Raw genomic sequence first — 27,302 nt, forward strand, 5'->3', positions numbered from 1 at the left:
TGGTTCAATCAATTCCCAGCTATGAAAAGCTGATGAAGAAGCCCTCCCCTCTCATGCTCTTCAATTTCCTTCTCTACCAAAATTTTATAGACAGCCTTGACTGAGAAGGCCCTATACCATATTCTTTTTAGTCTTCTCACTTTGCCAGGTTTGAAAGTACAAGAACCCTGTTGTAACCCTTTGCTGTGATCAAATGGATCACTCAAGCATGACCTAGTTTTGTGCAAGTTCCGGGTCTCATTTTTCAAGTCAATCCAGCACAGTTCAAACTGAATGCTTGCCAGAAAACTATCAGTGTCAAATGGAGCAAATGACCAAACTTAACTCGAGAGAAATTCATGTACCCCAGAAAATTTTTTTGAGGGAAATTAATGGCCAACTTAAGAAGCACATAATATATCTAATACTTCCAGTTAGTTTCTAAATTACATTATATACCATGGTGCCGACCCCTTCCCAAAATCTGGGAGAGAGAGAGAGAAGGCATCCAAATTTTCTCACTAGTAATATTACTAAAAATACAGCAGAGAAAGGGTTCAGTCTACCAAAAATAAAAAATTTAAAAATGGAAGAGGGGTGGGGGGAATTTATCAAGAATGATTTCACCTTGCGAGGTGATGTGAATGAAGGTGTTAATCAACGGCGCCAAAGCACTATTTGTTTCATTCTTTCTCAAGATGAAGCTTGAATGCCCGGCTCACGAATCTGGATTGATGTTCTCGATAGACTTGTTTTCTAGCTCATTTAACTCATCCATGTCCACTTCATCATTCACGAATCTGAATTGATGTTCTTGATAGACTTGCTTCTAGTTCATTTAACTCATCCATGTTTAGTTCATCATCATCATCATCGTTTTCTGGAAGAGCTTCAGTATCAGCAGCTGTATCTGTTGAAGTACTTGGTGCCTGAGAGGCAGAATCAATCTTGACCTGAATTCAAATCCAACAATAAGACCCATGAGTAATGGTAGAGCTGCATACAGCAAGTTTAATGTACTTTCAGGCAAACAAAAATGGGTACACTGTTCATGGAATCTAGTTCTCAGAGTTGATGTACTGTAGACTCAATGACATTTCTACAAAGGTTAAGTGACCATAAACCTCTCTGCAGAGGCAAAAGAGCATCTCTTTCTTTCCCTTTTATTATTTTTTTTTTTTTTGCTGTTGGGGGGAGGGGGGGGTTAGAAGTAGAAAGACCATTCCAACACTTGAAAGTGAAGACCAGGTATATGCACTAGATAGGTCACATCAAATGGAATTCAGTCCTTTATGAATCCAGCTTGTAGCAGTATTTTTTGCATTGCACTGTCCACCAGGTGACTGGTCTACCTGCAAGCTATTACAACCGTGTTGTCTAAAGATATAATATGAATGGCAAAGTGGAAAGTATCAAGCAGATGCATAAAGGAGAATCTATGGGCAATGCCGGAACAAAGTTTACAAGTTTTAGAGGGTGAATTCGCTAAGTCTTGTCAAAGCACTTCTTGAAGAGGACTTTCTGCTGTTCCAAAGTTCACTTGTTACTGTGCTCTCCTGGCAGAGCCATTTCAATGAAAACTGAAGGCATCCACATGATCAATTAAGGTTAATGAATGCCTGGCTTGCACACTAAGATTGGATGACATATATCTAGATGGACATGCATGCAGTCAATCAGTCACCAGAATAGCATCTAAACCTACTACTTGAGAAGGGAGCTATAAACCAAGGGCTTCCAGATGTATAGACGAGTACAAAGTAAACAGACAAGGTAGAACTTGATTAGGGAGAGAACTCCTGCAGTGACATCACATACTACTGAAAGATGTCGAACAACAACAGAAAACAAACTGTTAGTTGCATGGACAAGTAGAACAAATAGCATATGCTCAGTGAACCCCAGAAGGTTAGTCGAGCTGGAAGATGCGTACCCAAGGAACTGTGAGATCCTGAGTTCCAGTCCTCATACCCTTGGGGCCACACACAGGGGTAGTCAGTGCTCTTCACTGCTTTTGGTGAAAGTTGAATGAGTCTCATTGAACCCCAGTAACTTACCAATCCATGTGATTGGTCAGTATGGATCCACAGGAACAAGTGGTCCAAAGGCCTGGACACCCGGGGCGACAAAAACAAAATAAAGGCATACTCAGTGCTGCCAATGTCACTAGGTGACAAGAAAACATATTAACCGTGTAAATATGAAAACTAAGAAGACAGTAACAGAGGTCAATTGTTCCAAGAAAATTACTATATGTTGTTGGAAGGACAAGGTAAGAGTCATTTGGACTGACAAAATTACTAGTTTAATGCTCACTCGTCCAGGCACCCAGAATGATCAACTCAAGGCTTAACGGCAAAAATCATTTAAGACTGGGTTAAATGGGGAACACGGTATAAAAGATTGCTATGCAGCATATCCATACGGTGACACTGGAAACAGAAACTTAGTCAGCTACCAGTAATCATAACAAGTGTGTAATTTAACAGAAACAACCACACTTCCTTTCTATTTCTGTATCAGTTGGCCACAACATTAACAGAATTAGTTGGGCTTGCCTCCTCAAGGTTTGCAACATGCAACTGAAAGAAGATCAACACTATGGCACATGGTTCACATTGTGTCAATCATGAATCAAGGTAAGTCATTAGGCATGTTGATATGCCGTGTCCAGACTCATACTAGCACAGAATGTTACACCAAAGGGTATATTTTGCAAGCAAGGTTCAGGTGACAAAACAGTTCCAAAGAAAGTCAAACTATTTAATTATGGCAAGCCAATTAGCAAGACAATTACAAACATAACTGGAGAACAACCCAGCCAAGATTTGTTCATGCATATCAGCAATTCCGGATGCCAGAGGAACTGGCATAAAAGAATACAATGAAGAATTTTCCAAATAAGACCAGCCGGGGGATCATGAAAACCACCAGGAGTCACAAATGACAAATAAAATTGGTAAGAATGGAAGAGTACCTTCTGTTCACTGGCATCTGATTCTTCTTCCGTTTGATACTCATCATATGCCCCAACATCATCAACAAACCAGCTAGAGTCTGACAGAAATAGCTCACGGCCACTGAAAAGGAAGAACATTTCAAATTAATCAATAGCTTCTTAGGTGAAACAGGTATTAGATAAACAAGTACACAAATACCTCATGCGATCATTCTTAGCTCTCTCGGCCTGCTGTGCAGCAAGACTAGCTTGTCTTTCCTCCATCTTCTTCTTCTTCCATCGCATGAAGATTTCAGGAGTCAATGGAGTCGAAGTAGATATTTTTGCGCGCTACCACATAAGGAAAATGTCACTTGTAAGAACTACTTTAATAAAATCCATATTTCAGCATGGACAGTGGGAATGCCTGGAACAAATCCCAGCTACCTGATTTTCAATCTCTTCCTCAATAGTTGACTTTTCAGTCTCTTCCTCCAATAAAGCCTTCATTTGAGATTTTAACACATAACCAGGAGGAAGAGCATGTCTGTAATGGCAATCTTTACCACCATTTGGACAAACCCAGAACCAACCGTACTGTTTCTTCTCCACTGCTTCCAGAAAGTATTTACACACCTGCCATGACCAGGATTGTGACCTTGTGAATAAGAACCACCTACAGGTTGAAAGCAATACAAGTTGATAAAATAAACAAAAGCCTGAAGTGAAATAGTACTTGGAACAGTCAAGGAACAAATCATTATTGAGACATTGAAGAAAGTTAACATGCTGCAGAAGGTGGTTAAAACAGATGTTTTTGTGAGGTTCTGGTTCTGGGGGATATTTTTTGTAGTAGCCCTCTCATTAGGGTCCTGAGTCATCTAATAGTTGGTCAGTGTTCTCTCCTCATAGACTATATTCCATTTATGGTCAAGTTTTGTTTAACATTGAATACTTCAGTTGTATGATTCTGTCACATTTTTCCAACTAATAATTATTTTTTTCACTTTCTATGAAACATATCCCTAGGGCACAAACAAAAACAAAAGTGAAAATGATGCTTACTGACAATGTTGAACCTACACATCAAGATACTAAATATTCAGAACTCAAATTAGTATTACAGTTCACACTTATAATATACTAAAGCAGCAAAGGAAGTCAAGAAAAGAAGAGGCAGGTTGCACAGAAGTTCTAAAGGTAAGGTAGATACCTCTCCCCTATGTTGACTAACATAAATGCCCTTAGCTAGCATATAATACAGCTATGAACTTATTTCCCATTGCATCCTTCCTGTAGGTATTTCAACAATCCCACTCAAGCTGGAGAATAAATGTCATACATAGCCAGCTTGCTCATAAGGGCTACTTTAATGGGACAAGAATGTGGGTAATAAAGTAAGCAAATGGGATTTAATTTAGTAGTAGCTTATCTTCATTCCAAGTTTAAGTAGAGTCGGGATCAGCTCCCCCAACGGAGAGCACAGAGTGCTTCCCCAAGGTTTCCCAACCACAAAAGCCAGTGGGTCCCACTGGTGAAAAAACACATTTTAGAAAAGAAAAGAAGAAAAAAACTTATTTTTTCACCTGTGGGACCCACTGGTTTTTGTGGTTGGGAAGCCGTCAGGGAGCACTCTGTGCTCCCCCGACGGGGAGATGATCCCGATCCGTTTAAGTAGGGCTAGTTAGTCATTAGCAGTTTTTTTAATTTCAGAAAAGCTGTAATTGCTTCTTAGTATTACTAGTAAAATTTCACATCCATAAGCACGTGGTTTCAGTTATTTCCTAAAATAATTTAAATATATAAATGTTTTATTTTAGGATGAGAACAAATTAATGGTAAGGACTGTAAGGTTAAATTATCCCTTTTTCTTTTATGGTTTTAAAAATTTTAAATATTTTCCTAAAAATAAAAATTAAATGTTTATGAGTTATTAATGTTGGTTGATGTGGCATCTCAAGTATCTTTTTTCATAAAATTAAGTATTGCTTCCTAGAGTTTGGTGTAAGGCGTTTGAGTTTTCAGACATCTCAGGTTCCTAACCAAGTGAGGTTTATGATTAACAAATAAAATTAGGTGGGTGATTTTTTAGATAAAAAATAAATTTTTTTGAGTGGATTAAGACTTCTAGATGTTGGTGGAAGCCCCATATTTTCCATCCAAAACCAACATCAGACTAAGGGGGGTGGGGTTAATTCCCCCACCTCGATTCTTCTGCTTCATCTCTTACTTTCCCACTAATCTCTTGTTCTTCTACTGCAATATCTCATAATCTTCACTATTCAATTATTTTGTTATTTTCAATCAGAAATTGAACTATAATTACCTGGAAACATATTTACATCAATCCGATTAACAGATCTTTTATATTATATAATTAGAGAAAAAGGAAGGATGTACCCAGTAAACAAAGGCTCCACCTCCATGGGCTGCATACAGCCGTAACCCTGTATCTGCAGAGACGCTGTTTCCAGAGTCCCAACTTGAACCTGTCACAACTTGAACACAGTGGAGCAACCTTACCGGTGCACATGGTCTGCCCTCTTAATTGTTGAATTTTAAAGTTAGCTGGGTTTCATCTAATTTCTTGTAATGATTTTGACGATACATGGTAGAAGCTGATTTGTAAAGAGAGAACTCAACCTAGAAGACTGGCCTGAACATTTTTTATTGTTAAAATGCTCCCATCCAACTCTGGGTACATCAACTTCTTGGTCTGCAGAGCAGACTATTGACTTTCTCATTGATCCTTCTTCATATTAAGCAAATTCTAGATTTGTTTTAACCAATCATAGATTCTAGATGATTTTCTACATTCACAATGATTTCATATAATCTTCTATCAATTTTGTTCATGTATTAACATTCTTCTGATTTACATATCATATTTAAGATCTTAGACCCTAATCCCACATCAAGATAAAAGATACAGTCCCAAACCAAAAAAAATAAAAGGTTAAGTGAAGGTCCCTATCTCTGTCAACAAAGAGTATCCGACAAACCAAAATGGGTGGGAATTTTCCTTCACCTTGGTACTATAAAATAAATACTCTTTCATGGCAGCTCTGTCGCAAAACTAAAGAATGAAAAACCAGGTTTCTTACTCAGTAACATGTGAAATATATCCCCCTTTCATGGCCAACACCCCTAGCCAAAGGCTACTATGCATCATCAAAGGCTTCAGTTAATCTTAATATACTTAATTATGAAAGGAGAAAAGGGTACAATCATGCTTTGCAGTAACAATTTAGGAATATTTGAGGAACTGAAGATGAAATGGAGCAAGACCATAGAAAAAATTAAAATTTTCTATGAAAAAGGAAAAAAGCGCATAATCATCGTTCACACTGACAAATTAGGAATATTTGAGGAACTCAAGGAAATGGAGTACACCCTAGAAGAAATTCATCAACAGAATTTGAAAGAATTTGAAGGAGATTCAAATTCAGCTCTATATCAAGAGGCAGCTTTGATGTTTTCTCAGGTTTTACTAAACTTCCATTTGCCGACAGCTATTGTACCATGCACTCTTCTTCTTTTTTGGGTGGGAGGGGGCTTTAAAAATGAAATATGAATTAAGTGCAACTATTTTTTGCCAACAAACAAAATGAATGTGGTGCTGTTCCTCTTCAAATCACTTCAACAGAAACAAGGGGAAAAAGGACCACCAAAAAATTATTTTCATTTTATCATTGGTCAGAAAGATGGAATAAAATATCTCCAAATGCTTTATGATCAAGTAAGCCAAATTAACCACTTCATTCTGGAGGTTAAGAGTAGGATTCATGAGCTGAGGGTGAGAAAGAATAACATACAATGTCAGTAGGTTTATTCTGCTTATACTCTGTCCTTTTTGATTCCACCACCTTTTCAAGCATTTCCTGATCCCAGTCCTCCATCGATTGATTTCCGTCTACCACAGATTACAGCAAACAAAGAATCAGGCAACAGTAACAACATGAAGAACGCAAATTAGAAGTGCAAGAATTTATTTGATTAACCACCTTCATCACGCTTATCACTGTAAATATCAATCTTTTCACCCTTCCTTTGGACATTTAAATCATGAGAGAATTTGCACTTAAAACCCTTGGCACATTGCCCCGCCTTGTAAAACTCACATAATATAGACTTGGGATCCACACCTGATCATAAGGTACAGAAATTCCATAAGTTAATGTCAAAAACAACATACCAATGAGAACCCACATTACAAGAATGAAATACATACCAACAGGAACCTTAGGCTGACTAACGGCAACCTTGAACAAATCATTCAGCTCCTTGTCTTTCGCCTTTTCTTCCTCTTTCTTCTTCTGTTGAACGAATTTAATGGACAGCAATCAAAATTGTTAGAATAATAGGAGAACATGTCTTGGAGAAGCGAGACATGAAAGAGGAGTGAAACGATTAACCTTGGCGGCGATCTTCGAGGGGTCAGGTTTTGGTTGGACGGACTGTTGGAGACCCTGAACATATTTCTGAACATTTTTGCTCTTGTTTTTGTTCTTGAGACCAAAGGTCTTGTCTTCCACAATCTTCTGCTTTTTCGCCAAGTCGGCTTTGGATTTCTGCTTAGGAGGCATCCTGGATCAGTATCAGAGTGATAAAAACAAAACCTGCAACTCTAAAGCTGCTCCTCTTCCCGCTGCTTTTGTTCTTCCCCCTCCCCTGTTTTTTTATCTGACTCAAAAAAAACAAAGCAACAAAAGAATATCACTGTTTGTTTAGTCTCTCGGAGATCGATTTTCTTCAGATTTTGATACGGATTAGGGATTGTTTCAATCACTAATTCGATGAGGAAACTTGAAACTCGCGAAGAGATAGATACAAGAAAGAAGACCAAAACTTCTATACAGCAGTTGAGGTTTTATTACCTCTTACGATTTGCAGGAGATTGGACAATCTGGAGATTTGCGTTTTAGGGCTTGTCTCCAGCTCAAGCAGAGAACAATGGCGAATTACTGTGTCCGACGCGTGTGCTCTGCGATGTGATCGTCGGTTTGCCCTTTGGCCTTCGCCTGACTGAGAGAGTCCCATCTCCTCCGGTGAAGCACTAGAAGTTTCTATGGGTTGGACTTTCGATCCTCAAGGACACTTCCGTAAATTGCAAAAGTTATTTTGGGCTGATGGGCTAAAGCCCATTAATTGAAGCCCGCCCAAATTGCAGATTGGGTCCAAACTGCCAAATCCAAAGTACAAACTATTTTCTACTTTTCCCTTTCTTTAAAAAAAAAAAAAAAAAAAAAAAAAAACAAAAATGAATTGAGTTTTATTTCATAAGGAATTTACAACCTCACCACAGCTTTTCAATTAAACTTGTTACTTCTAGGGAATTAAGACAGGGTTGCCCTCTCAGTCCTAATATTTTCATTCTGTTTGAAGAAGTCCCTGTTGAAGCGACTTACCTCTAGCATGGCTATTCCTAAATTATTAGACATCATTTGTTCTTTATAGATGATTGCATGCTTTTCACTCCCATGCAACTAATAAAAACAGTTTTAATTAGACACATCTTGCAAGAATATAAACAAAATGTCAAAGTGATTCAACAAAGGGTTACTTACAAAACAATGTTAAAGACTCTTAACAAAACCATGAAGGCAAAGCATTTAAGTCACCAACCTCTATTACAAGCCCCAACTCTGAGAGGAGCATCATGGGAATGAAGGAATCTAAATGGCTGGGAGATTTTTTTTTTTTTGGGGGTAAGATGGTAGTTAATTTATTAAGAATAAAACCTCTAGGTAATTTCAAGCTAACTTATCTAAAAGTAAAACCCAAGAAAGAAATCAAGGTGGTGTTTGTATACATCTTTAGATTTTGCTGCTATTTTAGTTAATATATTGTAATACTGTAACCAAGTTAGCTTCTCTAAAGATATGAGTGAATTGAACTTGCTGGAATTTTGTAGTCAACTGTCAAATATCTTGAAAAATAAGCCATATTTGCCAGCTGGCCATTTTGTATTGGCACTGATCAAGTCAACCATGCTAGTAGAGAGATTTTCAAGTTGGCATTACCATGGAAGATTGGAAATGGCTAGACTACTCAAGTTTATAGGGATCCCTGGGTACCAGGCAATGGGCCTCCTTAGACAACTGGCATCCCTAACCCATCTTGTCCAGTGTCCATACAGGTCCTAATTGACTAGACTAGGAAACAGTAAAAGGGACTTGGGATGTGCTTCAGTGCTGCGCAATCAATGCACAACATATAGCAGCCTATGGTTAAGATCGAAATTTCGACCATCGGCTGCAAGTGCCACCCAAGTCAAACCCAACGGACCTATGATCAGGTCCTTTTTCTTCCACCAATAAGTGTTGGCAATCCAAACCCTACCCATCTCTGAGATTTCAACCTTGACCGTCGACTGCAAGTGCCACCCAAGGGACCTATGCTCAAATCCTTTTTCTCCCCCAAGGAAGTGTTGGCAATCCAAACCCTACGCATCTCGTCGTTGCATAAGCCGGATGAAAATTTACAAAGCATAGAAGGTTTAGTATCAAATAAGCTTACTGGATGACTCAACTCTTTTTTCCAAGGGAACTCTCAGGCATCCACATCATCCCACTCACATTGGCAAAGAATTGTAAGATCAACACCCTTCACATTCGTATGGATGGAAGCCCTAATGCTATACAAAGAAATAACTTTTTATTTGCTTGAGGTAGCTCCCACACCCCCTTCTGTTTACTATGTTTATCAACAGCTGAAACAAAATCTCATGTTCTATTTCACTGTATACATGCCAAGATTTGCTGGAAGGCATCATCACTGAGATTAGATGTTAGTGATGTTAGTGGTCAGATGGACATGCATATTACTTTCTTTTCTTTTCTTTTGCCTACTCTGTTTATCCTTTTCATCTTTCGAACATGAAGAGATACAGCGCAGAAGAAGCCACCTACAGGCTACAACCCTCTCTCCCCCTTATCATAACTTACTAAATGGCTATCACTTTCCCTTTCTCACCGTCAAGAGAGGACCTTGATCCATAGGAACTGAGCTCTGAATAACAATTATACCCACACTCTTTGTCAGGTGAGAATGTCTGAACCTATGATACTCGACTCATTGGTTGAACTGCAAATAGATGTTGGGAACCTTAGCAACAGAGGCGTGATGTAACTTCTTAAAGTGGAAGAAGCTAACATAAGGTGATTTCAAGAAAATAAAAGGTTTTCTGAGCTGACGGGCTGGAAGGCACAGTTGCACTTGCACTTGCACCAGTATCTTTTACTCAATTCAAAATAATTGTGCTGCACTGTCATCTACAAAACGACTCGTCACACCTCAGTGGTGTTACTCTATGCCCTTCTCAGAGAAACCCCTCCCTAGCTCGCAGGGAAGGAAAGAAAAAAACATAAGGTTAAGAATTCTCAACCACCATGAGATCTATCAATAGAATCACCAACTGGTAGAGGTGAACATTTTGTACCTGTAAAGGCTGGATCATTTGGTAGTACAATGTTTGGGCCTTAGACATTTTAGTAGTATTATGGCTTGACCATGGAGCTGAAAGGGATACCTAGCTAATATTATATACAAGTCATATGTACAGACTACAGAGTACCATATAGCACAACAAAGTAAACACATTGGATTGTGCCTAATGGATTTAGTGGTTGCGATTGACCACTTGGGGCACAAATTATATTTCAGAGCAGCTTTTGCTACTTAACTGGGGGCATCAGCTGTGAGGAGCACTATATGCAACAAGCTTTCAGAATATTTTCAATATCTGGATCATCTCCTGCTTCTTTGTCCTAATCCAAATAAAGGAGGGGAAATCAGTAATATTATAAAAATTATGTCAAAGAAATTATCAAAAGATTCCTCTCAATCATGCAGCCAACTGGGTTCTCAGGTATCTACACCTAGCTTACCATACTAACCAACTTGAAGCATAGATTTATTATTTCCTGGCACCACTAGAATATGTAGTAATGTACAATTTGTGCACATCAACATGCATGTATGATATAAACACAAATATGGATTGACTGATACCACAACCCAACTCAATCCAAACCCCTGCCCCCCACTCCCCCAAAAAAAAGAGAAAACCAAAAGAAGAGACACATTTATATTTTATAAGAACAATGCATGGCCTCTCTACTTGGCATGGTTATCAAAGCGTCCGCCTAGGCACGCCTAAGTGGCCGCCTAGGCGGCAAAGCAGTTTTTTAACCGCTTAAATTGTTGCCGCTTAACTAACAATCTGATTTCTTGCCGATTTTTTGCTTAGGCACCACCGCTTTGCCACCTTTTGCGCCATATTGCCGCCTAGATGCTAAAGTAACCGCTTTTTTTACATTTTGTAATTTGTGCATATTATTTTTATTAATTTTTTATCATAATTTATTCTACAATGCCGTATATAAATTTAAATATGTGAGCCATTTCGGATTTGAGGCCCAATTTGCAAATGAACTCCGAGGCCCAAAGTGCCTGTCGGCAATAGAATGTGAAGCATGAGCCATATTCAACATTGATAATCAATGAATCATTAAATAAACAAGGGTAATTTTCATCTGGACCCCCTGAGGTTTGGTCCATGTCATTTTTAGTCCAAATAAATGAACACCTTGCATCTACCTTCCCTAAGGTATTCAATAAGATCAATTAAGGACAATTTGTGATTTTTATGACCAAAATACCCTCACATCTATTCTATTGTAAGATTAGCATATTTTTTTCACGTGGATCATATCCCATAGAATAGCATTTTTTCTTCACGTGGATCATTCCAATCGGATGAACATAAAATCCATCTGGAAAAATACAGTCCCCAATTCTCTTTCATCTGTCTCCATCTTCAGTCCTACGCCGCCATCTTTGCCTTTTTTTCTTCTTCAACTCCGGCACAGTTGAGTTGAATCGATTGGAACACCTGTTTTCCTCTTCATCCTTTTTTTTCTCTTTCAGTAATACCCTTCTACTTTTCACTTCGTCCCGTCAACACCTGAGAGAAGAGAAGAGGAGCGAAACCTGTTAGTGATCTCCATGACCTAAAAATTGAAGGGAAATGGGAAAAAAGACAATCCGATAGTGAAATTAGGAGAAGAAACGAACCCTGAAATCTTTAAAAACCAAATAGTCATGAGGAAGCTTGGATTTGAGAGTATCGGTGAGGGACTTATTGTGAAGATGTTGATGTCTCTCAGATCTTCTTGCGCTGGCTAGCATCTCAGCAATCCAAAATCTTTATCATTTCCTTTGTATTTGCTCTCCTTCCTGCACATGATTCAGGGGTTGTCCCTGATTTTCTTTTTTCATCATCTAAACAGAAACATGGTTGGAACCTAGAGGAAGAAAATAAAAATAAAGTTTACAAGAAAAAGAGAAAGTGAAACTAGTCAAAGCTTCTTCCAGATTCTCACAGTCTTCGTTTGGACTAGGAACTTTTTCTGGTACTCTAATTAGGCCCATTTTTTCGGGTACATCATCTATTCCTCATGCCATCGATTCAACTGTGGCCGGAATTGAAGAGGAAAAAAATCAGAGATGACGCCGGACCAAAGATGGAGACGATGAAGGAGATGAGAGAGAATTGGGACTTAGAAATGTGCATTTTTCCAGATGGATTTATGTTCATCTGATTGGAATGATCCACGTGTTTAAAATCTAACGGCCAACTGGAGGTAATGGGAGGGTGTCAATATAGGAGCAAATCCAGTAAACACCCCACTCTTTTGATTTTCACCGTTGGATTTAATTGTGAAGAAAATATGCAAATCTTACAGTAGAATAGATGTGAGGGTATTCTTGTCATAAAAATCACAAATTGTCCTTAATTGATCTTATTGAATACCTCAGGGGAGGCAGATGCAAAGTATCCATTTATTTGGACTAAAAATGACATAAACCAAACCTCAAGGGGTCCAGATGAAAATTACCCAATAAACAATGACATGGAAATCGGAATAATGAGATCTATTAATTTATCATGTAGGTACTGTTTAATTAAAAAAAAGGAAAAATGGGTAATCAGAATTGAAATCGAAATAATGAGATCTATTATTTATCATATCGGCACTGTTTAGTTAAAAAAAGGGAAAATGGATACATCAATTCTGATTACTGATCTATGCACAAGAATACAAGATACTTATTTGGTGTCACACTATCATAGAGGTAAGTAAGAATGTAAAATTACTACTTTTATTTTCATTTTTTGCATTGATTACTAATATAGTACATACTACATAATTATTGTTATGAATCTTATAATGTTTGATGAGATGAAGTTATGTTTTTAATCTTTTTTTGGATAATTTTTCATAATTGTGATTCTTGAATGTTTTTTTATTTTTATTTTTATGAATGTGATTGTTGAATGTTTGTTCAGTACTTTAGTTTATTATAAAATGTATTTGTATTAAAAAGTAATTATATTAAAAATATTGACTAAACCGCTTTGGTCGCTTTATTGCCACCTAAGCGCCGCTTAGTCATCTAATCGCCAATATGTAGCCCCAATCGCTTTGGTTGCTTTGCCGCTTTAATAACCTTGCTACTTAGTATCTATTTTGATAGAAGTTGCACTAGCAACAAGAACAACATAACATTTTAACTTTAATTCCCCCACAATGCTGAATTGGTTCACTAGTTTAGCATTAGAGGCCCCATCTAACCTGAACACACACACCAGGAACAAACATTTCCACGTAACTGCACTATTTATGTTTAATACTAGCTATTTTCTTCTTTCATTTAAATAAACCTATGCCAAAACAACTCATCTCTTAACATGTATCTTAATGAATGTCAGTAAAATCAGTTAAGGAATAAGAAAAGAAATTTAGGATAAAAAGAGAACAGACATGGAGGCCATGACAGGCTAGATTAAAAGGAAATGATGTATAAACCAGTTTCTGGGATTTTGATCCTCTGTGCTGTCCATCTCTCAAATGGTGCCATGTGTAAAAAAAATCTACAAGCATCCACCTATCTCCATGTAATCGACATGACAGGGGCAAACAGTTTAAAACCAATAGGGTAAAGCATCTGAAAGTCATAGGAAATTATCAACAAATGCAATCCTCAGGTAAGTATCCAAATGTCCCACGTTCTCCAAAATGACTATAATCAGACCCTGGCATTAATGAATGACTGTTGAACCAGGTTAAGATGTTTTCAGGGACAAAATGTTCCCTCTAATAATGTGAAGAACCTCTTATATCCATTCACTTACAAGAACCCTAAACGCCTCCTTCATTCTTCTTCCTCCTTTCTCCAACCACCGCTCTGGGAAGAGAGGAGAGAATTATTTCCTTCATGGTAGATTGAAATGATACTGTAACACATTTTACAGTAAAGAAGAAGTTCTATTGTCTACTCTGCTTATGTGGTGAATCAGAGATGTCAATCAGCCACTCAGTCCTTTCACAAGAAAAGCTTAAAATTGGGAGGAAAAAGCAATAGATAAAATCTGAGTTTAATAGAGAGAAATTGAACAGACAAGTTAGGGATGGTGCGCTGCAGAATAACCACCAACAGACTATGGCTAGAAAGAGGACCAAGAGAGACCTTCTAACATGACCTCTGCACAGGTTGGATGCGTTTCTTGTGATTTTTGTACTAGCATAAAATGTGGGGTTTTAATTAGAGAAATAATTTTTGAACATTGAACAGAGTAGAGATCCATGGCTGAAGAAATTTCAACTTCTATGGCTTGATGTGGCAGGGCATTGATGACTAAGATTTGGGGGTCTCTGTTGGATTTTTCCATCCTTCAGACATGATGAACAACTGGCGAAGGAAGAGCACTCTAAGTAGACATCATTGGGAATGATGAATTTGAAACCCTTCTGGGCAACAAACCGCTTCAACTCTCTGCTGCCTGGTGCACCATCCTTCTCGATCCCACAAACCCAAAGAGGAGGGGGGTGGGGGTGTTTAGGAAAATGAACACACCCATGAAACCCTGAACTCACATGATGACAACTTAAGCTTTCCGGGTGAAGCTTTGTTTCTCATTTCTCTAATTTCATTTCAGACCATGGAAATGATTTGTTCCAGCATTAACCAGAGATGGATGTAATGAGTCGTTCCTCAGGCTCCCTGGAGTTGGAAGAGGAGATCAAACAACAGTTGGTCCAACTCATTCGATAACTTAAAACAATTTGATAACCTATAATATTTTATTACAATATTAACTTAATGAATGACTATGAGTTTTAGCAAACCAGAAATCAGAAGAACAGAGAGAAGAGGGAGAGTTGTGTAAACCTGGCTCCAGTCGGAACAAGTTTCCTTAACTGGTTACAACTCAACAGAAAACAAAATAAATAGAAAAAGACAACACAATGTGCCTATGGTGACTAACCTTAAGCTCAAGCAAGAAAGGTAAAAGATAAAAAGAGAAAGGGTGGGGACTCTATATTCTTGTGTACATAACCCTGAGTGTATCCCCATGGTAAGCTAGGTTACATACCATTACATAACAAAAGTCATTATAAATAAAATTAAAATTTATCAATGGTAGATTAGGACGTTGAGTTCATTTCTAAGGGGTGTGTTTTAGTGTAGAGAATAGTTCAGTAAAATGCATTACAGTGAGACACAGATAAAAAATGGGGACAACACAATATTTTCTTCCCTCTTTTTCTTAGGCTGCCTGATTTTTTAATACAAACTGGGGAGGCAATAAAATTAGGCTGTAACTCAGAGGGTGGCCCTGAAAGTCAACATGACTGGCACTTGAAAGCTTAAAAATTGATTATCAAGTTGGTGAATGAAATATTTGTTTCTTCTGAGAAGTCCCAGGAGGAATATGCGGCAGTAAATAAATAAGTAATCTTGTGTCTGTGCCAAAAATCAGACTGGTAGTAAAAGAGAATAAACCTTATGGATGTATGAGATGTTACTTTTACCAGGACCTGCAACAATTATCCCTCCCTGCTGCCTGCGAAAGTAAAAGACAAGTCACTCGCTAATCTCTTCATTGAGCGCTTATTCAATTAAATAAGAACAAGTAAGTTAAAAAGCTAAAAGGGCTAAGGTCTTAATATGTTTCTTGCCTATAAAATGCAATGAAAATATCAACTCTTTATATTAAAAGGACATCCAATCTAGGTACAGAAGATTAATAAGCAGATGATATTCCAGACAGACACTCCCCAAACAAGAAATAAAAAGTAATTACATGGAAACTCAGATGCTTTTTTCCGACAAGCATGGCTACGTGCGGAAACAAATTTTACTTACTCAAACCCATTTTGGACATCCACATTCCCAGTATGAAATGCAAACTGAAAACCAGGGCAAGGCAGGGGCCCAGCAATAAGGGGATAAACTGATGAATTTAAAGTGACACAGTTACGTATTATACAAAGTAAACACATTCTATTATAAGTTAGGAAGATGTCAGCCACAGCTAAAACTGGTGTTAATGTTTGTAGTCAGAATTTAATCTGATGAGAAGACCGCAGATTAAGTCAGTAGGAGGAGTCAATAGTTAGATTTTAACCCTTGTAAAGAATGTGCTAGGTTTAACCAAGTCAATTTAAGAATCCAAATAACCATAACTTCATTTGGATGTATAGAGAAAATATACTTGATGTCAATGAGAATCCATAAATAGGTTAACAATAACTAGTCACATGTTATGGAATGTGTAGCAAGATAATTGACTTACCAACCACCTCTAGTCCTGGTGTCCTTTTCAAATGATAGACCCCAATCTTGTCTATAACCTTCCATGTATGACTGTATTATCTTCAAGGCTGCCTGTGTTGTCACAAAAGTTATTCATTGCTGACACAAAAAGCAGTGCAAATCTCAACAATTCTGAACAATGTTGCATATTAGTCAGCTCCTAGCATACCCCTGGAGTAAACGTGGTTGAAACACCAGAAACAAAACTCAAGGCCTTATACGATGAGTGACTAGGATCTGCATACACTTCTGAACAAAAAAAAAAGAAATGTTCTATTATTGAGACAATGAAAAATAACATAAACTAGAAACTGTTAAGATATAAGGAAGCATAAACATAATGCAAGGGTTTCTTACTAATAAGCAATTCTGATAAATCACTGGAGGTAACAAAGATTTCAAAGTTATCCAAGTTTACTCATGTTCTTTTAGCAGTTTCCTATAGATTATTATTCTGTTCTTGTTTTCCAGTTAGAATTACTTGCAATTGTTTCTTTGCCATCTGTGTGTTTGTTTCTTATCAATATGCAATTCCAGTAAATCACTGGAGGTAATAAAGATTTCAAAGCTATCCACGTTTACTCCTGTTCTTTCAGCAGCTTCCTACAGATAATTATTATGATGTTCATTTCCAATTAGAATTACAACATGGAAAAGTTAGAATTATTATCTCTATGTTTCTGTTTTGTTGGACTAGGGACTAGGGTCACCCGTCATTCAACTACATATGGCTCTCTACGAAAAGTTCATGCCTCTTACAAGATAGGCAGACAATTCCAAGTAAGTTAAAGCTCCTTCTCAGTTCTCAGTATTTCTCTTGCCTCCAATAACATTTTTCTACCACAGCTTACATGAGGTGTTGATTTATCAATTTTATGTCTCCTCTCTTGATATTCTCATTTAGGTAGAAACTCCATAAATGATTAAAATCATTGAATCAATTCTGGGTACCAATAAACTTTACAACTGCCCACCCCCCCACCCCCCAAAAAAAAAAGAAAAAAAAAAAAAAAAAAAAAAGGTAAATAAATAATAAAGGAAAAAAAAAAAATTGCAGTAAAAAGGGAAAGAAGACCCACCCCCCTACCCCCACTAAAAAATAAAAAAGAGAATGGAGAAAATCATTGAATTAGTTGGCTATGGAGTAATATGTAACCTTCACTCTGAGGTACGATGGGGAGACCTAATTTTCACCCTCCACATGGAAAACTTCAAACTCCATAAATCTCCAATAGAAAATATATAATTTCTGGAATTTCTGCTTCCAATCCAATTCTTATTGTGAGAAATTCTCTCCCATGGTGACTAATCCCACCATATTCCCATTAAAAATACAACAATCTACAAATTCTAGGTAAGAAGGAAAGGAAAAAAGAAGAAGAAGAAGAAGGAAGATCCTAGGCCTAAGGCAGACCAAACACTTCTAAAAGACTAAAACTACAGTCTTCTTCAAAATCTTAATGGATTGAAGACACTAGGATGCTGTTCAATAATATTATGCATTTATGCCACCTGGTGCTATATTTATACTGGCATTGTGATGTTTCAGTCATGAAGGTATACCAATTGAGCCACATCCCAGGACAACAGAATCCTAGCATTTAACGGGGGGGGGGGATATAGGCAAGGGTCCCCAGAGGAGGGGGGGGATTGATGAGGGAATGGACCCTTGGGCTCTAGTACCAAGTCAATGGCAGGTCAAAAGGGAGGGCAGGTCAAAAGGGAGGGCAGGTCAAAAGGGAGAAGAGAAACTTGTAGGGGGATGGGAAAATATCACAAAAGCACACACTCATTCTCATAGGGAACTACAGATTTCTACTCAAAATCACTCTGCTTATTGTAGGGTTACAAGCAAATGTATAAAAGTAAATAACACGATTCCTAGTTAGACTATGAACTGAAAAAAAAAACTTGCAATTCAAGTGCTGACTATTATCTAGGTAAAACCCCAAAAGAAATAAAAAATATGAAATCAATAAACTAATTCCAATCCTTATTGGACCAAAATCGTCGGACTGGTTTCTCTTTGGGTCTGAATCTCAAAAGCCTAGCATGCCAGTCCAACCAGCCAAGTGATATGGCATCAATATTAACAACAGAATCAATGTCCATGCATTTAATTACTCACAGGACATTATTTCAGGGATGAGCAGGTTAGATCGTATTCTAAAGTGTCCAAGACTAAAACATAAACTCTATGCATGGTTTACAAAAAAATTTACGTCCTCTCGAACTCATATAAACTTTCAATTTGACTAAAAACAGTCATTACTCATAAAGTGAAATATTGGGGGCAAGCGGCACTAAAGTAGATGTGAACCGCATGACAGATGAGTCATGCATATGGGCAGAAATTTTAGTAGAAACCATTTGAAGTTCTCACGTCATTGGGAAGTAAATGTTTAGAACATTACATTGAGAGGTGAAAAAAGAATCTAAAAGCCAAAAAAAATATGTATAATACACAGAAAATAATTGATTATCCAAAAAATATACAGGTTCAAAGTGTGGTATAATATTCATGCTAATATGACAATTGTTCTACAATACCATAAGTTAAAAAGGCATCCCTATAATTGTATGTTAAATGCATTAAATTGTCAGTTTGCAATTTTATTAAAACTAAGCTGCAATGTTCTACAATACCAAGTTAAAGGCCCCTATATTGTATGTTAAATGCATTAAATTGTCAGTTTGCAATTTTATTTAAAAACTTATAGTACAATATATATACTCAAACATACTTTTCATGACAGCCACTCATCTTTAACAAGAAATTATACAAGAAAATAACCATAAGACCCAAAAAAGGGCTTTGGTTCACCGAAAATCCATTCAACTATTTGTTTAACCAATTACCAATATAAATATGTGTATTGCAATTCCCTAAACAGTTCCCGCTCTACAGCAGTGCCTCAGGAGAGGTATATTTTTGACATCATGCCCCAACCATCCCGTAAAAAAATATCCACAGGTTATCCTGGTCATAAGAGCACATGTGCGGCAGACAATATAACAAGTCTGAGGGAGGAAGGATGAATTGTATCACAGGTGTGCACACATGATTCACATCTCCTTCGACAATTTTGCTGCAATGCCTTCTGGGTTGCTTCTTTTCCTGCCCCAGAGGAGGGGGGGGGGGGAGCGTGTGCTTAAGAATATAAGGTAACTGGGTGAGAATACACAATAGAGGAGGCACTGTATATGATTGCATTACCATGATCTCTCTATTATGGGTAAATTGGTTACACAACAGAGTGAGTGGATAATTGGCAAACCAAAAGACATTTTTGGGTAGTCTACCAACGTTCCTTTTTTGCTTTATCATATATTCTTCCTAAAGGAATAATACCCAAACTCTTATCATTCCTTTGTTTCTACATTTCAAATTGCTCAGATGGTCTACCAAAGAGTTTCAAGGTTACCGTTAGCTCTGCCATCTGACTGTGACCAACCAAAAAGCCAATATACTTCCAAAATTTGAAAAGGATCAGAAGAAGAGGGAAATCTTCTTTTTTCTTTGAGATGATTGTGAATTGTGAAATGGTTAAATACCCCACCAGGTAGAAACTTAAAAGGACCAATCCTCCGCGTAGCTCAGACAACTCATTTATTCCATATCTCATGATAATCACATCTGACATCATAGACAGAAGTATGGATTGCAACATTTCACTACAGATATATATAATAAACCAACCTACGATTATCACACATTTTAGTGTAAAACATTAATTTTGTGTTCTGAATTTCAGAAGATGCCACGTCACTGAAAAAGCATACCTCCTTGGAATTTTGTCTGACTGGAGAATGCCTTTGCCTACAATAGCACATGAATAAACAATTGAGCGTAACATGTGATATGAGTTATTAGGAAAAATCAACTTTGGTATGCAAAGCAAAGTAATTTGTCATACAACAAAGTTGACAAAAGGAATACCTTCTGGAAGGAGCTAAATTTTAAATAATGACAAGATAGTGCACTTCTAGAAGTTAGCCCATCAAGGGTGCCTATTATTAGAAGACAACAGGACAATGAAATGGAAAAATCCAACAGATGTGATACATATAATCATGTGCATCTGAAGTATCCCCAGAAAAAGTGCATACATGACTGTCAAACTGTGAGCTAAATAAATGATGAACTTGTACACATACTGATTGAATATTGGCGTGAAGTCGAATAGCTTAGTTGATATGGTTTCTCTCTGTTATTTTATTATTATTATTTTTTTGGTTGAAGATTCTAATTTCTAACTAACTTCAGTCTAATATCAGTTAGTTTCACCATAGTCTATTTTATTTTGACAAGTTGAAATAGAAGGAAGAACAGTACTATTTTAGAAATCTTCAGAGGCATTACTTTTGTGCAGGGAAGGGTGTCAAAAATTGTCCAGTTGGTATCAGTTGGATATCATTTGAAGACTATCTAACTAGTTTACCAAGAAGACCAATTGGAATAGTTTATAACCAAAACAAGTAGCGTGTAAGCATCATATTGGATTTCAACATTTAAAGTTGAAATTTTACTATACCCTGAAGATAGAGTCCTATTGGGAAAGTAATACACACAGATGGCTGTCCCTCTATTGCTCAGGACCTTTGATATAAATATTAAAATCTCCATAGATGGGTCAAATGAAATAACTTAATCTCACTGGCCACTGCTTCTTATAATTTCTATGATTTTGGAATTTTTTCTTAGAATTTTCAGAGTGATTGTTGTTTAGTATGCCAGCATGAAGATGCAGGTTTGAGTATAAGGAATGTTTAGTGCAAAAAATGCTGAAGCTTAGGAAAGACCCAATTTACCCTAGGAGGAAACTGCCAAAAGCAAGATATTCAAATTCTCATTGACATATCAATCCTGCTTTGCTTTCTTATCCTAAAATCTGTGAATATATTGTTTGTTTTGAGATATGGCTTCAGTGTAGGTTACCTGATCAATGCTACCTGGTCCAATTAACACAAGAGCCACACCAGATGCATCCATCCTATGCTGCAACACATGAAAGGATTATAATATTCCCATGCACATTTGGAAATAAATGGCTTCAAAAACAAGGAAAATAGTTTCTACTTCCAAATCAATACACAGGAGAATATTATTACATTGGATAATAACTCTCTTATTAAACCTACAATAGAAAATTGAAGCAACCTCAAGATCCTTGACAGTGGACTAGCGTTTAGTGAATAATGCTGGGGGGTGGGGGGGAAAGAAAGAAAATCAACAGTATATATAGCACCAAAATCAAGGATGAGATCTGCAAAGAGACTCTAGATAGGCTAAATGCCCAGAAAGTTATTCAAGAATATATTACATTACTAAACACTGACTAGATTATTTATATTTATCCTGAGAGAATTCTTCGCCAACAAGAATAATAATCTCTTAGATTCAATTTTCATACATGGAAGTTGTGGGGAGAATGGAGATAATCTCTTGGATTCAATTGTCATACATGGACGTTGTGTGGAGAATGGAGATATATACTTCCTTGGTAGATCATATTTAGTTCTTTCTTAAAGGATGTCCATAGTGATCTTTTAAAATTGCTGATAAGGGTTCCTGGACTGACATATCAGATGCAATTATTTTTTTTTCTGTCAAAACATGCAACCATTTCAAACCATTGTAGTATTCTAGTGCTAAGACAGATCCAGCACAAATAAATTGGAGAATCAACCACTTGGGACCTGTTGAAATGCAATAACAGCCCTTTAAAATCCTTCAATAACTTTAATAAGTGTTAGAAAACAAGCTTTAAACAATCAAAATAGCAGTTGAACTTGAACAAAGAAAAGAGAGAAGAAGAAGAAGAGAAGAGAGATGAAGAACTAGTAGAAAAGACCTATGATTCTTAGCTAAAGAGTCTAGAATCACAGAGCACTTTTATTTATAGCTTCTAATGAATCTAATACAACTTGAGAGACAAGTAATTGTCCTCTAGAAGAAGGAAACAAAATATTACAGCTTTAGTAACTTCCTAACTCCTAAAATAGAAAGTTCAGAAAATAGAAACTACCACCAAAATAGAAACTATGCTCTCTAAAAAACTCCCAAAACTTATGTAGCAAGATTCCCCCATTAGAAATAGAAAATATAATCAAAACAACAGTTTTTACTGTTCACATGAACAGTAAAAACACTGTTCACGTGAACAGTAACTCCAAATTTATGTTTACTTTAACACTCCCCCTCAAGCTGGAGCATACAAATCTCCCATGCCCAGCTTGCAACAGATAGACTGAAAACTTGGTCTGAACAGAGCTTTGGTGAACAAATCAGCTAGTTGGTCAGTAGAACTCACAAAAGGAGTTGCTATAAGCTTCTTCTTCACTGCATCACGCACAAAATGACAATCTACCTCTATATGCTTCGTTCTCTCATGGAACACTAGATTACTAGCAATGTAAGTGGCTGTCTAATTATCAAAAAACATTTTCATAGGGGCAGAAACTGGAAATCCTATTTCCTCTAACAATGAACGAAACCACATCAATTCAGCAGCGGTGTGGGCCATAGCCCTATACTCAGCTTCAGCACTAGATCGAGCAATGGTGGACTGTTTCTTACTCTTCCAAGTCACAAGATTTCCACCAAGAAAAGTACAATAACCTGTGGTTAACCGGCGATCAATGACGGATCCAGCCCAATCTGCATCAGAAAAGGCAACCAAGTCCATACTCTGATTTGGTCGATAGATGAGCCCTTTTCCGGGCGCACTCTTGAGTTACCGAAGCACTCTCATCGCTGCATCCTAATGAGCCTTCCTAGGAGACTGCATAAATTGACTCAACACACCAACAGAATAAGAAATATCAAGACGAGTAACAGTAAGATAAATAAGTTTCCCAATAAGACTCCTGTAACGATGGACATCATCTAGCAAGTCACCATCATCACGTTCTAACTTCAACTGAGGATCCATGGGAATGTCACTAGGTTTACAAGCAAGCATGTCAGTCTCAGTCAAAAGATCTAGCACATACTTTCTTTGTGACAAACGTACTCCTTTTTTACTGCGGATCACTTTAATCCCCAAGAAATATTGTAGATCACCAAAATCTTTATAAATCTTTGGTTTTGAAAGATTTTTGTAAGTGTGCCTTAACTGTATGGATTGCATCAACATCATTGCCTGAAAGGACAATATCATCAACATAAACTGCCATAATGACAACCCAATCACCCCTGTGCGTCTAACAAACATAGAGTGATCGAAATAACACCAGTACAAAACCAAAAGACTCCACAGTCTTGCTAAATTTCTCAAACCAAGCCCGTGGAGACTGTTTGAGTCCATAAATCGCTTTATGAAGCCTGCAAACACGAACACTGTCCTCCCCCTGAGCAACATACCCTGGAGGTTGCTCCATGTAAACTTCTTCATGAAGATCACCATATATGAATGCATTTTTTATGTCAAGCTGAAAAAAAGTCCAATCATAATTCACAGCCAAAGATATTAAGACACAGACAGAATTAAGTCTTGCCACAGGAGAAAAAGTCTCAAAATAATCTACACCATATGTTTGTGTATAGCCCTTAGCCACCAAGCGGGCCTTAAGCCTTTCAACTTTACCATCAGAATGGTACTTAATTGTATACACCCACCGACAGCAGACCACATCTTTCCCAGGAGGTAAGTTGACTAAAGACCATGTATGACGAGAATGTAAAGCATCCATTTCCACATCCATAGCGGCTTTCCAGCCAGGAATTTTAAGAGCTTCGGTATGATGGGTTGGAATATGAACGGCAGGCATAGAAAAAGCAAGGCAACCAAAGCTAGGAGGGAGATGAGAGGTAGAAACAAAATTGGAAACAGGATAAACAATGTTAGAGTGTAAAGTGCAAGTACGAGTACCTTTCCTTAAAGCAATTGGTAAGTCATCTGAAGGCAGAGTGGGATCTCCACTAGAAGAATCCGCCGGTGGAGAGGATGAAGAAGGAACATCCGTAGGGCCAGCTTCAGGCTCCACTAAAGGAGAGCCGCTAATATTGTTAGGAGGAACTCTACTATCCACAATATGTTCTGGCAACTTATGTCTTCGTTGATAAACCTGTAGAGGAACATTGCTAGTGGAAGGAACTAAAGAGGGAATAGGAGGAGTATCATCCAAAACATTTTCAACAGACACAGATTGACTTAGATAATAAGGAATGTCTTCAAAAAAGGTCACATCCGCACTTGTAAATTGTTTGCGAAGAACCGAATCATAACAACGAAAACCTTTTTGAGTGCGTGAGTACCCAAGAAAAATACACTTAATAGAACGGGGGGAAAGTTTATCCAAAGGATGTGGTATGTGAACAAAACACACACAATCAAAAATTTTGGGTGGAACTGAAAACGGTTCTCTATTGGGAAAAACAATTGAAAAAGGAGATTTTTTAGAAAGCAAAGGCATAGGCATGCGGTTAATTAAATGACCAGCAGTCAAAATTACATCACACCAAAGCACTAGTAGAAAAGACCCGTGATTCTTAGCTAAAGAGTCTAGAATCACAGAGCACTTCTATTTATAGCTTCTAATGAATCTAATACAACTTGAGAGACAAGTAATTGTCCTCTAGAAGAAGGTAACAAAATATTACAGCTTTAGTAACTTCCTAACTCCTAAAATAGAAAGTTCAGAAAATAGAAACTACCACAAAAATAGAAACTATGCTTTCTAAAAAACTCCCAAAACTTATGTAGCAAGATTCCCACATTAGAAATAGAAAATATAATCAAAACAACAGCAAAATACTGTTCACGTGAACAGTAAAAGCTGTTTTTACTGTTTACGTGAACAGTAAAAGCACGTGAACAGTAAAAGCTGTTTCTACTGTTCACGTTAACAGTAAAAACACTGTTCACGTGAACAGTAACTCCAACTTTATGTTTACTTGAACAATAAGCATTATGTAGTGGCCTGAATGTTCTTTCTAGGACTCTTCAGGTACCATATGATTATCAACACGCTGACAGGAACTGAAGAAGTCATATCTTCAGCAGTTATTTGTATTTTCTCATGTATGGATCTAGCGATGCAGCAAATGCAGTCATTTTTCAACTTGAGGAGGTAAGATTCATGAATTTTAGTTATTAAAAAATTAACTGCAGTGTCTCTAGTTGCAATTTGTGAGGATAGTGGAAGAGGCAGTTCATGAAGCTCTACATGTATGTCAACCGTCTGTCGGGTGTGGAATCGGTTCAGCTGTTAATAACAGGATCATACAAGTTAATTACACATATTCCAGTTTCATGTTCTGGTCTTTCTAGGGCCGTATCTTTTGTACAGTAATAAGCTTTTAGGTAGCTTAAGCATTCGTTGAAAAAAAAACTCATAAATGGTTGGAGAACCCTGAGCACAAACGGTTATTTAACAATACATGGAGAGGAAAAAATAGTGTTTTTGGTGGGAATGTTTGAATACTCATCAATACCTTCTTGGAAGCAAGGAAATCAGCGCGCTTGCGACAGAGGACACAACTGCATGGACAGGGGAAGAAAAACAAAGAAAACTTTTAAGGAAGTCTAAAAGAAGGACGCTGCGAGTTTTTGAAGGGGATAAAACATTAGAAGGGAAAGAATTAAAGGAAACTCACCCAAAATGACGAGCAAATGCGACTACAGCTTTCCTGTCTTTCCACAAATCAGATATTGGAATCGCTTTTCCATTCAAATCAAGCACTTTCACGCTATCCAACAAACTTGTCGTGTCTTCACTCACGATAGAGGATGCAGTACCTACTCACATCAGTAATATAAAACGAAGATTGATTTCAGCTAATAAAGGCTGTCGCAAGATAAATTTGAAATCAGATTAATCTAAGCAGATACAAGAAAACGAAAACGGGGAGAACACAATTACCAGGTGAGCCAGGAATTGCAGAAATAGGAATGTTGCATCGCCTTACGCCAGGAGAAAATAAGAATTTGGAATCTGTATTAATTACTTCTTTGATGTCTACTGAGAAACGAAAATTCCGTTCTCTTGCAACCTTTGAAGACAGACAAGAAGCAGTAGGGTGTTTCGTCTTGTTCGGTGTTACAGGGCTATGGAATGTGATGGTGCGAAGGGAAACCGCCATTGATGTACTCTTAAACTCTTAAAAGAGTAGAACAGACTTACAAGAGTAGTGCGAAGCGGAAGCACCTTCTACTCTGCTAAAGCTTCGGTGGTTTATTTCACTGAACAGCTCTCGCAGATGGTTGATAACATAAATGTTTTGAGCGGTCTAGAGCCGGGAACGCGGTAATCAATCCTGGAGATTCCACGTGGCGTTTACGGAATTGCTATTTTTAACAATTTTTTTGATTTTTTTTTCAAGTCATAAACTAATGTTGGGTCTCTTTATTTATTGCAGTATATTTTGGGTTGGCAAATTGATATTATGGGGATATTACTAATGTATGTGTCGTTGAATGGGTGCGAACCCATGGGAGGTTAGATTGTTAACCGCTCGACTATCCTACCATTGGCAAAACTAACACTATTAAGTATATTTATACATTGTATTATTATATTTTTTTCCCTTTTTTTGGATGCATATATTTTTTTAACCATATAATCAATGCATAATGACCAATTATCTCCTCGTAAAACTATATATTAACGTAATGTATTAAATATCTTAAAGAACACTTTAGTCTCTTTGTGTTTGAAATTTGAATATATTTAATAGCGACTGTTAGTCTATTTGGAACTCACATGTAATAAATTG

General features: G+C 37.3%; 2 protein-coding genes across 2 annotated transcripts; both read right to left on the bottom strand.

Moving 5' to 3' along the window:
* Positions 1-553: 553 nt before the first annotated feature.
* LOC149023325 (zinc finger CCCH domain-containing protein 11-like) lies at positions 554-8,124 on the bottom strand. Its single transcript, XM_089143862.1, has 9 exons — positions 7,795-8,124; positions 7,333-7,600; positions 7,149-7,233; positions 6,922-7,062; positions 6,733-6,830; positions 3,365-3,553; positions 3,138-3,268; positions 2,957-3,059; positions 554-932 (listed from the first exon to the last, which is right to left on the bottom strand). The coding sequence occupies exons 2-9, from the start codon at positions 7,501-7,503 to the stop codon at positions 768-770; spliced, it is 1,083 nt and encodes a 360-aa protein (XP_088999988.1). The 5' UTR covers positions 7,504-7,600; positions 7,795-8,124; the 3' UTR covers positions 554-767.
* A 1,986-nt stretch (positions 8,125-10,110) lies between these two features.
* LOC149023326 (Thioredoxin superfamily protein) lies at positions 10,111-26,790 on the bottom strand. The gene is made up of 9 exons (XM_089143863.1): positions 26,450-26,790; positions 26,184-26,325; positions 26,022-26,067; positions 21,522-21,581; positions 20,366-20,402; positions 16,752-16,831; positions 16,563-16,654; positions 15,770-15,830; positions 10,111-10,686 (listed from the first exon to the last, which is right to left on the bottom strand). The coding sequence occupies exons 1-9, from the start codon at positions 26,667-26,669 to the stop codon at positions 10,627-10,629; spliced, it is 798 nt and encodes a 265-aa protein (XP_088999989.1). The 5' UTR covers positions 26,670-26,790; the 3' UTR covers positions 10,111-10,626.
* Positions 26,791-27,302: the final 512 nt, after the last annotated feature.

The sequence above is a fragment of the Hakea prostrata genome, chromosome 2 (assembly GCF_041222555.1).
Source record: "Hakea prostrata isolate BN-2017 chromosome 2, UWA_Hpros_2, whole genome shotgun sequence".
In the NCBI taxonomy this organism is placed as follows: Eukaryota; Viridiplantae; Streptophyta; class Magnoliopsida; order Proteales; family Proteaceae; genus Hakea; species Hakea prostrata.